A 16870-nucleotide genomic window follows, 5' to 3' on the forward strand; every position below is an offset into this window, starting at 1 on the left:
GTCCTTAAGCTTCTAATCCAAAATTTAATAGGACAGAATTTCTAATTTAGCACCAAATTAAGTACTTGGTTATTTAATGGGTTATTTAAATGAGGTAAATTCATCAGTGAGGCTCAGAGCCTGGATTGTGGATTTAGACACACCTAGGTTTGAACCCTGGCTCTGGATTTACTTCCTTGACCTTGGCTACTTTCTAACAAATTCTCTAAGACTCAGTTTTCTTACCTTAGAGATTTTATAAATGGGATTAATGATAACATTTATAAGTTTTTGCAGTAAATCAGAGAATTTTTTTAAAGCACTTAAAACGGCCTAGTACCTGGCAGGGACCAAAGAACTGTCCCCTATTTCACGAGAACACATGCTCCTTACGGTAGGAACTTGGGCACATTAGCCATTCTGGCGTTCATTAGACTTGACATAATGCCTGAACCATAAGTATTTGTGGAATAAATGAGTAAACATAGGAGTAATATGGCAGTATTTTCTGGTGTGTTTTGTAAAGCGTTCCATGATAAACCTCTACCTTCATTTGTCCTTGTTCAAGCATGTTCTGTTTAACCACAGGTCATCAAAAGCCACTCACCTGGCCTTCGATTTCTTATTTGTCGTGCTTTCAAAGGATGACGCATCCACCTGTATCTCATCTTCATCCTGCAGAGCTGCATCCAGTGCAGCCTGGACTTTGGGAGCAATGGCGGGGCCCTCGTAGTCTCTGGTGGTCCGGCTGGGCATGTCCAGCTCTAACAGCACGATGTTCTCTGCCTGCAGGAGCACAGTCATAACCAGTGAGGCTGGCCTCTAATCAGACACAGAAAGTACAAGCAAACCTGCCCCCCTCCAAAAAACAGAACTGCACATTTCTTGCTACTCAGAGCCTCCCAAGAGCCTGTAGTGACATAGTTTTATAACTTTTTTCCTGGTGAGGATACAGATGTTTTTATCTTCTTCTCTGGGCTTTCCTCTATTTCCTTAAAAAAAAAAATTTTTTTTTTAAACAATGAACATATATTATACTCTAAGGGGAATAAGCAAGGAAAAATAATAAGTAGAACCCATTTACTGCAGACAATGTGAAAATACAAAAAGGTATAAAGAAGACGACAGTAATCACTGATATTCTCACCACCCACAGCAGCTCTGATGAACCTTCTGGTTGCTGAGGGAAGGAGGCAGGTAGGGAGTACATATGTTGAAGGTATGTGGCAGCGTGTGTCTCGTAACCACATTTTATAAATCATACCGGGCCCTGCCTCATAACTGGCCTTGTGGCTGGATTCCTTCACCTGATAGCCTGTGGTAGGCCTTTCCCTGGCTCCTACAAACGGAGATGAGTGTGTAGAGGGAAGAACACCCATGGTACATATCTCCTCCTTCAGCTCCTCCCACCCCGTAGAGTTCAAGCCCCAGAGGGGGCAGGAGGGCCACTGCAGGGAGAAGGTGGGGAGATGGAGGGGCTCCATCAATCAATGTTATATATTGAGATGCTGCTTAAAGTTTCTCTTCATGGACTAGGTCCATTGCTAAAAACATCTGAAGCCACTGCTTTAAATTCTACCTTTGGATCAGGCTAGTCCCCTGGAAACCCACGTGTTTTGATTTGTAGGCTTTGAAATCATGTTTTTGTTTTGAGACATGAAATAATGGGCAAGAGATGCACCCTCTGAAACTGCTAGGAAAATGCTTCTGAGGACTCTGATACATCATTCACCTTCCGCTATAGAAAACCCCACCTAATGCAGCTTTTTTGCTTTTGTTTCCTTTATTTTAAACAACTCAGCACCAGGAAGAACAGTACCTGAGGAACTAATTAATCCCAATCTGTTTTGCTCTGGTGGCCAAGGGAGACTCAAAAACAGTTTAAAAAAATAACACAGGTTCCCCTCTGATATAAAATACAGATAAGCAAAAAGAAGGCAATTTGAATCGAGTGCACTTCCATTAACCAGAGATAACCAGTTCACGTTTTGTTATATTTTACAGTAGCTTTAATTCATACGTAAACTTCCAGTACCAACTGTTTCATAACTTAACAATACATTGTGTCTCCTGGTCCATCCACTTACCAGCTACCTATTAAGCCACAGGACCTGCTGCAGAGAGGAGGTAGGAGCATCAGTTAGAGAAAGCAATAAAGGGCTGAGTGCGTGGCCTGCATACAGCAAGTGCTTAGGAGTAGAAGTCCGCACAGTATTATTGCTGTAAAATGTTTGGGTTATTAAATAGTCCTCAATTATGTCACTTTAAATAACTACCTTGGGCGCCTGGGTGGCTCAGGTGGTTGAGCGACTGCCTTCGGCTCAGGTCATGATCCTGGAGTCCCGGGATCGAGTCCCACATCGGGCTCTCTGCTCAGCGGGGAGTCTGCTTCTCCCTGACCCTCCCCTCTCTTGTGCTCTCGCGCTCTCTCTCTCTCACTTGCTCTCTCTCAAATAAATAAAATCTTTAAAAAATAAATAACTAACTACCTGACTGACCCACATTCCGTTAAATGGAAGTACCGACCGCTCTTTAATTCATCTCCATCTCCTGTCATTACACACCTGCCTTCCCTCCAGCCTTCACACAGAGCCATTTTCAGGCTTCGTGTTGATGTTTCTTGGCCATTACTGACAGTATGTTTGTGCTCTCCTCCTTCCCTAGGCCTAATTTTCTAAATCTCATTCTATTTTACCTTCTTATTCATAATTATTTGTTCTTTCTATTGTTATTTACTTAGTATATTTATTATTTGTTATAATTGTTATGTTAATATAAATGTCCTCAGGAACCTCTGGAAAGAGGCAGGATACAAACTCTGTGACTTTGCGGAATGGTGCCTGAGGGTTTACATAAACCTAACCTCCTTGAAAAGAGGAGAGAAACACAAGGATGATCTTCTCACCCTATATCGGGCCTCTGGACGAATCATCATGGACATTCTTGCGTGTTGGCTCAACGGTCTCTTATATCCCACAGCTGAGACTGGCCGCTTCATCATCTGCTGATTCCTGGAAATGGACTGCAGTGGTTAAAGCCCTGGCTGGAGTGTGTTCCGCAGTCCCAGGATCGTCCTGTGGAACCAGCTCTCAGAAGACACTGAGCCTATTTAACTAGAACCTGAACCTAGTAACTCCCTGGACTGAGGGCTGCCTTGCAAATGGGGCAGGAACTGCTTATATTTTCTGTTTGAGTTGCGTTCTGATTCGAATGTGAACATCATACAGCTCTTAAATTGAAAAGGATCGGAGTCATCATCCCATTCTTAGATGGCAGGCGTGAAGCACAAATGTCAATATTCCCCATCCCCACATCCTTGGCAGACCCCAGACACAGACTGGAAGTCCTCCTCAACGCTGTGTCAGATTGCCATACAATATGACATCTATCTAGGTACTGCCCCTCCTTTGGCCTAGCATGCTTCACTTGACAGCTGAGGAAGCGCAAATGCAGGAACTTGGGAAAGGTCATGAATTCACTGTGATAGTCCCCCAATTCCTACCATACCCCTTGGGCCAAGTCCAGCTTTCCCACATTTTTCCCCTCCTCCCCACCTTAAAATCAATAGTGACTTACTCCAGTCTGGTTATAGGATGTAATTTCCAATGATCTTCCTCTTCATCAAAGAAGGATCTATTCATAATTTTACTTTTTTCTTCCAGAGGGATAAAGTTTTCTATAATAAGATGCCTGTAAGAGCACACACATGAGTGAACACAGGTGGACAAAGAAGACAGCTGGGGCACAGGCTATCCTACACACGGAGTCATCAGGTAAGAGTCAGGCCGCTCAGCAAACACTTAGCGGGCAGGCACTGTGGGCCAACCACCAGGCAGAGAGTTGGGGTACACACAGGAATGACACTTGGTCCCTGCCTGAGACAGAGAGGTAATGGTGTGGCCCTCTTAGATATGACAGGTGCCAATGGTGGGCTGCCCTAGGACACTAGGGAGGTCACTTCTGCCCAAGGAGAAGCAGCTTGAGGAGGAGAACGGAGTGAAGAAAAGTGGCCATGCCTGGACTATATCGCAGTGAAAATGCGCTAACTGAAGTGTCTCTTAGAGGGCCACTGGTACTGCCAACCCAGCACATCAACTTCCAAAATGCTGAAAACAGATTAGAAGGTAAACGGTCTTCTTCCCATGGATCGATGCCCAAGCTAGAAAACTTCCCACTCTAATCACCAGGACAAAGAGCAAGACTGAGTGGATTTCAGTCCCTTAGAGCACTGAGAATAAAGACCATTCCTGAGAAGAGTCTCAGTCTGAGAAGTGCTGGGGAACATGGCGAACAATGAAACTGGAACCCACTGGATTGTGTCTCTCCATGGTGACGACTGTCCCCTGCCACATCTCTGCATTCACGCTTTCAAAACCTCAGGACAGAACAATGTCAACGGGGTGTTAACGTGGGAAAGACACACAACAAATACCACAGACGTGTAGGGTACTGACCGTGAGAAAGAGGCTGACTCACTGTTCATTCAAAAGATATAAATAAGAGATATAACAATGAAAATGGCTTCCCTAGGGAAAAAATATTTCAGAGAGATGAAACTTTCTACTTATTTTGTTTGAAACATTTAAGAAATTATTTTTATGACATATATTTGTTTTTTTCTGATTTTAAAAGTCCTATTTACAGTAGGAAATGTGAAAAATACAACTACATATAATTTCACTATCCAGAGATAGCTATTATTAATATTTCGACACATTTTGTTTTGATTTTTTTTTCTAGGTGTACATACCTAGAAAGAGGACACATTTAATTATAAGGGCTCCTTCCAAATTTAAAACTTGGTCATTAAAAGAATCCCTCCGAAGAGCTCTTTAAAGAAAAATTCCAGCTAGGGGTGCCTGGCTGGCTCAATCTGTAGAGCATGAGACTCTTGATCTCAGGGTTGTGAGTGCAAGCCTCACACTGGGTGTAGAAATTACTTAAAAAAAGAAAAGAAAAGAAAAGAAAAATCTCAGTGAATGTTGTAGAAGGACTGAAAGAGAAAAACAGTATTTTGCAACCCCTAATGAAATAATAATTTCAGACAAATTATTGTTGGTTGAAACCATTAACTCAGTCATTCTTAAGCCAGGCTACACGTTAATATTACTTACAGAGTTCTGAAAAATATCTTGCCCAGACCTCATGAGAGACCATGTGTTCACAGAACCAGCAGGAGCAACAACTAGAATTTGTTAGAAATGTTAAATTCTCAGGCTCCATCCCAGATGAACTGAATCAGACTCTCTGGTATGAGAACCAGCAATCTGTACTTAATATGCCCTTCAGATGATTTGGTGCCTGCTAAAGCTGAAGGACCAATAAGTCAAAATCTTCAGGGTGGGGCCTTTTTAAAACTCCTTATATGATTTCCGTGTGCAGCCAAGGTTGAGAACTAGTGCTTCAGAACTAGCTTTCAGTTAAAATCCAGACTGTGAGATATTTCTACAGGCTGTCCTGGCTTTTCAGTAAGTCAACTGCAAAAAAAGTTTTTAAAAGGAAAAGGGATTGCTCCATATTAAAATAAGCTGAAGAGAAATAATAAGCAAATGCAATATGTGGTCTTTATCTGGATATTAATATGAGCAAACCCATAAAATCTGAATATGGGTAAGGCCTGAGATAATACTAAGGGACAACATTAGTTTTGTTAGGTCGAAAGATATCATTGTGTATACAAAAATCAACTGTAATTCTACACACTAGCAATAAACATTCTGAAAATAAAATTAAGGAAAACAATTCCATATACAATAGCAAAAAAAACCCCAAACAACTTAGGTATACATTTAACAAAAGAAGTGCAAAGACTTGTCTATTGAAAAACCACAAAACATTCTTGACAGAAATTAAAGATCTAAATAAATAAAAAGACATCCCATGTTCATGGATCAAAACACTTAACTGTTAAGATGACAGTACTCTCCAAATGGATCTATAAAGTCAACACAATCCCTATCAAAATCCCAGCTGGCTTTTTCACAGAAATTGACAAGATGATCTTAAAATGTATACAGAAATGTAAGAAACTCCAAATAGCCAAAAACAGTCTTGAAAAAGAACAACAAAGTTGGAGGACTCATACTTCCTCATTTCAAGACTTACTACACAGCTATAGTAGTTAAGACAGTGTGGTATTGGCATAAAGACAAGCAAATAGATCAATGGAACAATATTGAGAGTTCAGAAATAAACCCTTCCATTTATGATCAACAAGGGCGCAAAGACAACGAGAGAAGACCCTTTTAACAAATGGTGCTGCGACAACTGGATATCCACATGCAAAAGAATGCACTTGGAACCCTACCACAGACCATATATAAAAATTTACTCAAAATGAATCATAGATCTAAATGTAAGACCTCAAACTTTAAGACTCTAAGATGACCTAAGGGAATTGAAAACATAAGTCCACAATAAAACTTGTACACAAATGTTCACAACAGTATTGTTCAGATTAGCTAAAAAATAGAAACAACCCAAAGGTCTATCAACTGATGAATGGATACATAAAATGCGGTATAGTCATATGATACAATATTATTCAACCATAAAAAAAGAATGAATTATTGATATGTGCTGCATGTATTACCCTTGAAAACACTATACTAAGTGAAAGAAGCCAGCCACCAATGGCCACATTATTCCATTATAAACTGATATGTAATATCCAGAATAGGAAAATTTAGATACAATACCAAAAGTTTAAACAAAAGAAAATATAGATAAATTGGACTATATCAGAATTAAAATCCTTTGTGCTGCAAACAAAATGCCATAAAGAAAGTGAAAAGACAATCCTTAGAATGCGAGAAGATATCTGCAAATCACATATCTGATAAGAGACTTGTCTCTAGAATACAGAAAGAACTCTTACAACACAATAATAAAAAGACCCAATAAACTACCCAATTTTAAAATGGGCAGAGGATTTGAACAGACATTTCTCCAAAGAAGATATGCAAATGGTCAGAGCACATAAAAAGACATTCTATCATTAGTCATTAGAGAAATGCAAATCAAAACCACAATGAGATACTACTTCACACCCATTAGGATGGCTATAATAAAAAGGACAGACAGTTACAAGTGTCAACAGGATGTGGAAAAATTGGTGGTGGAAATGTAAAATGATACAGCCATTCTGGAAAACAGTTTGGCAATTCCTCCAAAAGTCAAACACAGAGTTACCATATGACCTAAGCAATTCCACTCCTAGGTATATATCCCGGAGAAATGAAAACACATTCATCTAAAAACTTGTACATGAACGTTCATAGCAGCATTATCCATAATAGCCAAGGACTGGAAACAACCCAAATGTCCATCAACTGATAAATGAATAAAATGTGTGGTATATCCATAAAATCCAGTATCATTCAGCCGTAAAAAAGAATGAAGTCCTGACATGTTACAACATGGACGATCCTTGGAAGCATCATGTTAAGTGAAAGAAACCAGTCACAGAGGGCCACATATCGTAAGATTCCATTTATATGAAATGTCCAGAACAGACAAATTTACAGAGACAGAAAGTAGGTTAGTAGGTACTTAGGGCTGAAGGGTGGCGGGTAATAAGGAATGACTGCTAACTAGTACAGGGTTTCCTTGCGGGGGTGGACAGGGAGACACAAAAAAATGTTCTAAAATCAGATGGCAGTAGCAGCGCCTGGGTGTCTCAGTCAGTTAAACCTCATTAAGCATCTGCCTTCAGCTCAGGTCATGATTCCAGGGTCCTGAGATCAAGTCCCGCATCGAGCTCCTTGCTCAGCAGGTAGTCTGCTTCTCCTTCCCTCTGCCTGCCACGCCCCCTGCTTGTGCTCTTGTGCTCTCTCTCTCTCTGTCAAATTAATAAAATCTTTAAAAAATAAAAAAATTAAAAATAATTTAAAAAAATCAGATTGTGGTGATGGTTTTATAACCCTGTAAGTACATATTTTTAAAACTGACTTGTATACTTTATTCATTCATTTATTTATTTATTTAGGGGGCGGGGAGAGGCAGAGGGAGAAAGAATCTTAAGCAGGCTCCATGCCCAGTGGGGAGCCTGACACAGGGCTCGGGCTTACAACCCTGAGATTACAACCTGAGCTGAAAGCAAGAGTTGGATGCTTAACCAACTGAGCCACCCAGGTGCCCACAGACTTGTATACTAATTTATATAGGTGAATTGTGGGGCACCTGGGTGGCTCAGTCGTTAAGCGTCTGCCTTCGGCTCAGGTCATGATCCCAGAGTCCTGGGATCGAGCCCCGCATCGGGCTCCCTGCTCGGTGGGAAGCCTGCTTCTCCCTCTCCCACTCCCCCTGCTTGTGTTCCCTCTCTCGCTGACTCTGTCTGAAATGGATGAATAAAATCTTTTAAAAAATAAATAAATAAATAAATAAGTAAAAATAAATAGGTGAATTGTATGGTATGTAAATTATGTCTCAGTAAAGCATGTTTTAAAACAGCATTAGGATCATGTATGTGAGTATGCAGGAATGAGATAACATGAGGTTAACATTACATGAGATTTTAGGGGTGCCTGGGTGGCTCAGTCAGTTAAACGTCTGCCTTCGGCTCAGGTTGTGATCCCAGGGTCCTGGGATCGAGCCCTGCATCGGGTTCCCTGCTCAGCGGGGAGTCTGCTTGTCCCTCTCCCTCTGCCTGCCACTCTGCCTACTTATGCTCTCTATCTCTGTGTCAAATAAATAAATAAAATCTTTAAAAAAAAACATTACATGAGATTTTAGAATATTTCTATGAAAGATAAATGACAAAAGGTTGTTTATCAATGAATCTGGGTGGTGGGCATTTGGATGTTCATTATACCTTTCAGAAAATTCTAGTTAATAATAGATTCTCTCTTATCAATAGAGGCTGGAGCCTTTAAAAACTTCAAGCAAGTAGGGTGGAAGGAAATTTGGAGATCATCTGGTGAAGTCATTCACCTAACAGATGGGACCCAGAGACAGAAAGTGACTTTCTCAAGAATAAACAAAAAACAGACAAGGTGGGGAGTAGGCAGGGGCCTGTCTTTAGAGACCTGTTTCTTACTCAACAAACCACCACCTGGCAAGTGGCTGGGGGTGCCATGAAAGGTCCAGAACTTACTTCAGTTTCAGCTCCCTTGTGAGCTCGTTCTGAGTCTGTTCCAGCTCCTGACGCTCCTTGATGTGCTCTTCTTGGAGGTCATGGATCTCTGCCTTCACCGCCTGAAGCTTGGAGAAGAGCTGGAACCGAGGGGAAAGGCAGGTGAGGAGGGGAGCCCTCCAAACAACAGAGTTCTTCCCTTCCCCCAAGTCTCAAGACACCTCTGTCTGGCCTCATTCCTTTATACCTTCTTGAGTTTTTTGGTCTTGATGTCCACCTCTTGCTGCAATGAGCTGTACGTCTCTTTAAGTTCCAAGGTCTCCTCATCTCTGCTTTCCATCTGTTGCTGGATTTCTCTTTCTCGACGTTTCTGAGCAACATCACATAATTCATCACATAATTCATCACACAGTTCATCAGAGACAATGTCTGTACAAGAATACAGAGCTGGGTGCTCCAGACCAAAGTCTCCCACTAGGAAGGGGCTGAACACCTTGTTTTCATTCCCTCTGAAGAATCTAATACAAGAGATATTTGCTCTGTGGCACTGGTGCACCTTATCCCACCCTCTTCTCCTCAAAAGGGAATGAAAAGTTACCTGCTCTGCGATTTCCTGCCGTTTCTGCTCCAGGATTTTCTGTTGTTCATTTGTATGATCTACTATATTTTTTCCTCCAACAAGCAGCTTACTCTCCATGGCCTGAGTGAGAAAAAAGTAGAATCCATCTTGTGAATGATCTCCCTCAGAACATACCTCCTCATAGGGCAGCCTGTAAAACATAATGAGCTTAGGACTGAGCCAAAGGAGTGAACTCTGGGGGAAAACAGATTGTGCACAGCAGCGTCCTTACCATCACCAGGGTGGGACTGAGGTGGCTCCACTGGGGCTTTACCTTAGAAACACTGAAGACACAGCTTCCCCAGCCATATAGGAATTTCAGCTTTCTTAAAAAAAAAAATTTGTTTTTTTGTTTGTATGTACAAAGTATTGACCTTACTTAAAACATACTGAGTACCTCCCATGTGCTAGGTACTAGGAATGCAACTGAATATGAATCACACAGCTGAAGACTCCACTGTGGACCACAGACAAATAAGCAGGCTCTTATGCTACAGAGTCAGACACCATCATAAGGAAAAGACAGAGAAATAATGGGAGAGGCATACGGGAGGGGAGAGGATTCAGGCTTTTGGAGGGAATCAAGGAAAGCTTCCTGTCTCAAGAGTGCTGAAGTAAAAATAGGAATTAGCTAAGAAAAAAAAAATGCAGCGGTGCCTGGGTGGCTCAGTCGGGTAAGCATTCAACTCATGATGTCGGCTCAGGTCATGATCTCAGGGTCGTGAGATTGAGCCCCACATCAGGCTCAGCGCTGAGTGTGCAGTCTACTTGAGATTCTCTCTCTCCTTCTCCCTCTGACCCTCCCCCTGCTCACACAAGCCCTTCCTCTCTCTCAAATAAATAAATAAAATCTTAAAAGAAAAAAACACTGTGTGTGAGAGGGTAGGATAGGAAGTGGTGCTACATGAAGCTGGCAAAGCAATCAGGGGTCAGTTCAAAAACATCAAAGCCCTGTTAAGGGGAAACTAAAGTTGATCTGAGAACTGCAGGAATCGTACTGACTGTTCTTTGAGCATAAGGGTACACAGTCAGATTTGTGTTTTAGAAACATTCTTCACCCACCATAGGAAGGATGACTGGAAAAGGGAAGGCCAGGCAGAAGGAGACCAGCCAAGAGGCTGTTTTGAGGATTCAGGCCTGCGCTAGGGCAGTAATGGCAGGAGACAGCAAAGTGGATGGGTCCAAGAGATCCAGTCCGATGGCGCAGGATTCAGAGGCCTTGGGACTGACTGGGCGGTAAGTGAGAGGGAGGCATAGCTAGCAGGGATAACTCCTAGGGGTCTGGCTTGACTGCAAAGAGGAAGGCAGGAAAAGAAAGAAAGAAAGAAAAGAAAAGGAAGGCAGGAACACGTTCTGGGTGGCCATGGCCATCTCTGGAAATGTCCAGTAGGCAGAGACTATCAGGCTTGAATGTTAGGAGACGGCTCTGGGCTGGCTATAATAGATGGGACACCTTGAGCATTTAGATGGTGGCTAAAGCCATGGGAATGATTTGCACCTGAAAAGCACAGAATCCAAAAACTCCACGACCTTGCTTTTGAGAAACTTATGAACATGAATAGTAGCCCTGTTGCCATCTTTCAGTGAGCCCTTGGGCCCATTTCCTCTTCTCTCAAAATGAAGTGGTTGGACTGGATTACTAACCAGCCCCCACCCCACCCCCCCACACACACTCTTTCCAGTTGTAAAATATTTTTGTCCTATGATTTTACAGCATCCAGAGATTTCGAGAGACAGAAGTAATATCATTCTCCCATAAACAAAACATCTAAGAGATTCAGTGACCTTGAGGTAATATTGAGTCTTGCCACACCTGACCTCTGAGAGTTGCCCAAATAACCCAGGTTGTTTAGAGAGTCTAGGTGTTCCTGGGCTTGAATAATAGATGTGATCCTAAAAACCAGCATGCCCATCAAACAGGGGCACACTCTGTTACACTTTAAGTGCAGGAATGTGGAGGGGTGAAGTGGCGTCTGACGTTCAGGAATCCCAGAGTAAGCTCCTCCCTGAAACAAAGTGACCTCCTAACTGTGTTGTATAGGACTCCATTTGCACATCAGGTCTTGAAAGCTCTGGAACGGACCCCTGCCTCTGAAGTAAAATAGAACCCAGCTCTGTGAAAGGGCTGCCATGAAGCCACGGATAAAGCACAGCTTCATACAGTGGGGAAAGTGGAGGCGAGAAAGAGATCACTGGTCATTTCTAAATTAATAAACAAGGATACGTTTGAGCGTCGAAATCAGTTTTCATAAATTCACTAAGAAAGAACCCAACACCTCAGAGCCGTTCTGGCTGGTGGGCAGGCAGCGGTCATCCCCAGATTGCCAGGACTAGCTCTGTCCTCTCCTCTGCCACACACAAGAGGGAGGGCTTGTGTGTGGCAGCCCAGAGTCCAGACACCTGATGGAATAGTACACTGGCACCAGAAAGAAAATACACAGGAGTCTCCACGCTCTAGAATGCTAGTCAGCCACTGACTCACAGGGGTTGGAGGCTGAGGGAGGAGGCTGACTACAAGGGAGTATTTGTGGGCAATGGAACTGTTCTGTATCTTGTATGGTTGGGGCACTGCATATTAAAACCACAATGAGGGGCGCCTGGGTGGCTCAGTCGGTTAAGCGTCCGACTCTTGATCTCAGCGCAGGTCTTGATCTCAGGGTCATGAGTTCAAGCCCGGAGTTGGGCTCCACGCTAGGCATGGAGCCTACTTAAAAACAAACAGACAAACAAACAAACAAAACCCACAATGAGATACCACTTTATACACATCAGGCATATGAAAATTAAAGCGGATAGTCCTAAGTGCTGGTAAGAACGAGGAGCAACCAGAGTTCATATGTGCTGGTAGAAGCTTCACTTCATATGGCCACCTCCGAAAACAACTTGTGATTATCTAGTAAAATTGGGGCTGCACGTACCCGAGGACCTGATGGCGCCAGGTAAGAAATTCTTGCTCATCCATGTTCTCCTGGAGCCAAGTACAAAAACGTATGTAGCAAAAAATGGAAACAACCCACTATCCGGAGAATGGAATGCCACTCACTTCTCAGAGCAGTAATAAAGAATGAATCACAGCTGCAAGCATCAACCTAGACAAATCTCATTACATAAGGCTGGGCAAGTAAAAGCAAACTGCAGCAGTGGGATTCCATTTATACAAAGGTACAAAATTATGTGGAACTATCTTTTTTTTTAGAGGTATATACGTATATGAGAAAACTGTAAAGCAAAGTCAGGAAACAATAAACACCAAATTCAAAACAAGGGCTAGCTCTGGGGGAGGGGGACACAAAGCTTGTAAAGATATGGATTACGTTCTATTTCTCACACTGGCCGTGGGGCCCGTGGGTGTCCATTTTATTGCTGCTTTTCATACCGTGCACATATGTAATAATTATTCTTCCTAGGAGTTCAATATAAACTTGAAGAAATGGTTTTAATTTCAGTTCAACAAATGTTTCCTGGACACTGGATCCCACGGGGCTGATGGGAATGTAAAACTGAAAGGGACATCATCCGTCATTGTCATTTTTTGGATAAAATGGAAAGCACTAAGAGAACAAAGGCCCGAGGAAGGCCGTGGTACCTTGATTTTGGCGCCTAGCATCTCAGCAGCGTCCTTCTCCCGCCGCAGGTCCTCCATCTTCTTCTCCTTCTCCTTCAGCAACCTCATCTTCTCCTCTGCAACCAAGCTGTGGTCCTCTACAATGGCCCGCTTCTCAATCTCCAGTTTTTCTTGCTGTTCCCGCCAGTAATCATCCTTATCATCCCCTTCCTCCTCACCCTCTTCTCCCTCCTCCTCCTCCTCCTCCCCGCCCCCACCACTGCCGCCACCTTCCCTCCGCTTCTCTCGCCTCTTCCTCCTGCCAATGGATCGTTTTTCCAGCTGGGCCTTGAGCCGGGCAATCTCTTCCTGGAATTCTCGAAGGAGGGCATCTTTAGGGTCCTCATTGACCCTTGGCTTGTTCTTAATGTTTTTGGCACGGTTGGCATATCTCAGAGTGGTCAGAGTCTCTTCTACATTGTACGAGGCAGGGCCCACGTTGGCTACCATCACAGTTTTAGCATTGCCACCCAGAGAATCTTGGAGGAGCCTGGTCAGCTTTGAGTCCCGATATGGAATGTGAGTGCTTTTGCCGTCCACCAGGGCAGAGATGACGTTACCTAAGGCTGAAAGGGACAGGTTGATCTTGGTGGCCTCCTTCAGTCTTTCTCCTTGTGCACCAGTCTTGGCTTGCCGTTCGCTGCCAGCAAGATCCACCAGGTTCAATTTCCCTACACGGATATGGTTTTCTCCATCAAGGCCCACCTCACTGCACTCAATGGTGATTACAAAAATCGCATGAGAGCGCGAACTGTGCTCGTTCATGTTGGTAGCACCGACAGAGCGGTTCTGGTTCCCCACGTTCATCACGTGCTCTATTTCCTTCACGCTCTTGGTAACAAAGGAAGACAGGTCTTTCACGTACACACCAGTGTCAGGCCTCTCTTTGAGCTCTAGCCTTTTGGTCTGATCCTTTGAGAGCAGATCTCGGATCTCCTCCTGGTAGATCTCCAAGTAAGAAGCCCTGACCAGGTACTGTTGATTCTGGGACCGAGAGATATGGGTGAAGATGTGGTCAAATGAGTTAGGGATGACCCCTCTTTTTTCAGGATCACCACGGACTCCTTCCATCGTGTAGGTTTTCCCAGTCCCGGTTTGTCCATAGGCAAAAATCGTCCCATTGAAACCCTGCAAGACGGAGTCCACGAGCGGTCGGAATGTCTCATCGTAGAGTTCAAACTGCTTGGCATTCCAGTCATAGACTGCATCAAAGGTGAAGGTCTTGGGCATTTCATTGGCCACTCCTTTGGGGTTCTTCACTGACACCTGCCCCAGCTTCACGTCCACATCCACCACCTTATCATACGAAGCAGCCTTTTCCTTGCCATTCATGGGCCGACAGCGAACCACCACCCTGACTGACTCCGAGCTTTTTAACTTTGACATGATGAACTCTGACCGGGTCAACCTTGAGCGCTGTGAATCCAAAATGTCTCAGGATGCTAAGGTCCTAGAAAAAAAGCAAAAGTAAGTAAGGACAGCACAGTTGTCACTGAAGGCTGCTCAACAGCACCCGACACACCCATGTCACCTTCGTCTGTCCGACCTTCTGATGGCTACATTAAATCCCTGTAGTGCACGCTGTACCTCTTCACAGGGTCTTAACGAGCTTCAGTGGGGACAGTACAGCCTTTAGTCCCCGGTAGTGTGGACAGACCTGTCTTCCCTTTAACTGATACTCTATCTTATACTCCAGGTTGCGGCAGCTAGAAACCTTTAAAAAGCCCGGATAATCTTCTGTCCTGTTGCACTACTAAAACCTCTGCAGAGAGCAATTTGAAACTATCTATCAATACCTTTTGACGTAGCAGTTGTTATTTCTAAGAACTTACCCCACAGATACAAGGATATTCGTTGTGGCATCATTTGTGGTAGCAACAGACTGAGGAGGCTGATTGAATAAATCAAGTATATATGTAATAACACATATACAGCAGAATCCTGGGCAGTTACTGAAAAGAGCGTGCTAATCTAAATGTAAGCGCGTACTAAGACGCAGTGCTAAGTGAAAAAAGTAGATGAGTACAGTGAACACGGTGTGTAAGCAGGTGGGTCAATGCACTCATGTTTATGTTTGATATGCAAAACAATATTCTTACAAGTATGCATATCAAAGTGGTAACAGTGGCAGCCTCAGCAGGGGAACTGTGGGCCCAGAGGACTCTCAGGTCAAGAGAGAGAGAAAAAACTTCACTTCATGCTCGTTTGTACTGTTTGAATTTCCTATCTTGTGCCAATAATACTCTTCCATTCTAAAATCATAAACTATGGCTTATGCAAAATGTATGCAAATAAATGATGTGGTGTAATACGTTACATAGAAAGCACTTATTCAACCAACAAATGGAATACAATTTGAATGCAAATAAAAAAATAGGTGTTAAAATATTTTTTTTAAGTAGGAACGCCTGGGTGGTACAGTAGGTTAAGTGTCTGACTCTTGGTTTCAGTTCAGGTTGTGGTCTCAGGGTCGTGAGATCAAGCCTCGCGTGGAGCTCCATGCTCAGCACGGAGTCTGCTTGAGACTCTCTCTCCTCTCCCTCTGCCCCTTCCCACCTCTAAAATAAACAAATAAATCTTTAAAAAAAATTTTTTTTCAGTAAAAACAAAAAAGAGAACTTCATTTGGTGCCAGAAAACTCAGGGAGCAGAAGAAAGGATGATTAAATGGGTTCTTTGGGAAGGGGTAGCAAGCAAGCAGATCAGAGTGAAGAAGTACATATGAGGACCCCAAATTCCTAAAAACCTCCGTGTGGGGTGGTTTTGGCTTTTCTTTTAAGTAGGTGATTCTCCTGCTTCTTGATTCAGTGACCTCTTCAGTGACAGGTCCCTCTCCCTCACATGTTCTCCAGCTGCCCAGGTCCCCCCCCACAAGGCAAGTATTATTAGATTTTTAATCTTCCTGAGCTAGTTTATGCATCGCAAGCAAATATGTAATAATACATACTTACCCCCTCTTTTTTAACACAAGCGTAGAATGTTATACACAGTAATAATACAGTGTCCTGCACCTTGCTTTTCCTCACTAAACCACATATCTTGGCATTTGTTCCCTCAATAAATATACAGCTGCCTTATTCTTTATGACAGCAGCAAAATATCCCACTGCATGGAAGCGTCATAATTTATTTAACCACAATCCTAGCACTTAAGCTGTTTCTGATATTTTACTGTGAAAAAACTAGGCCCACATCCTTTCACGCGTGGGAAAGTGTATCTGTAAGATAAATTTCTAAAAACGTACTGCTGGCGCACAGGATATATGCATTTATAATTTTAATAGACACTTAGGACAGTGCTAACAATTTCTTTTTAGTTGTGAGGGTGACCTATTCCCTGCCAACAAAGAAGTGGGAGAATGTGAGGCAGTGACGGGCCAGTCTATGGCTTATGTACTGGACGTTAATAAATACAGAGTCAATATGTTCTCCCATTAAGCTTTTATAAAAAATTCTGCTGCTGTTAAGTACATGGAAACATGAAAAGTTATTTTTTATACTTTCTAGTCGTTACATGTAATAAAACAATGTCTAGAATGAAGAGCTAGAAGACCTCTAACCCATTTTCTATAAAATTGGTAAAACAGGGAGAATTCT

At 42.9% G+C, this 16870-nt stretch overlaps 1 protein-coding gene across 6 annotated transcripts in view; it reads right to left on the reverse strand.

The window, feature by feature from the left end:
- The window catches only part of KIF3B (kinesin family member 3B), a 60115-nt gene that overhangs the window by 3954 nt on the left and 39291 nt on the right, over positions 1-16870 (reverse strand). For all 6 annotated transcript variants that reach the window (XM_073880575.1, XM_073880576.1, XM_025875875.2 and 3 more), the window contains 7 exons: positions 13258-14725; positions 9651-9752; positions 9300-9422; positions 9074-9192; positions 3556-3669; positions 2885-2990; positions 587-765 (listed from right to left, as the gene is read on the reverse strand). In XM_073880575.1, coding sequence (XP_073736676.1) covers positions 587-765; positions 2885-2990; positions 3556-3669; positions 9074-9192; positions 9300-9422; positions 9651-9752; positions 13258-14661 — 2147 coding nt within the window. In that variant the 5' untranslated portion in view covers positions 14662-14725. The remainder of the gene's footprint in view (positions 1-586; positions 766-2884; positions 2991-3555; positions 3670-9073; positions 9193-9299; positions 9423-9650; positions 9753-13257; positions 14726-16870) is intronic.

This window comes from Callorhinus ursinus, unplaced genomic scaffold (assembly GCF_003265705.2).
Source record: "Callorhinus ursinus isolate GAN/ISIS: 27379988/994484 unplaced genomic scaffold, GSC_fseal_2.0 scaffold38, whole genome shotgun sequence".
Taxonomy (NCBI): Eukaryota; Metazoa; Chordata; class Mammalia; order Carnivora; family Otariidae; genus Callorhinus; species Callorhinus ursinus.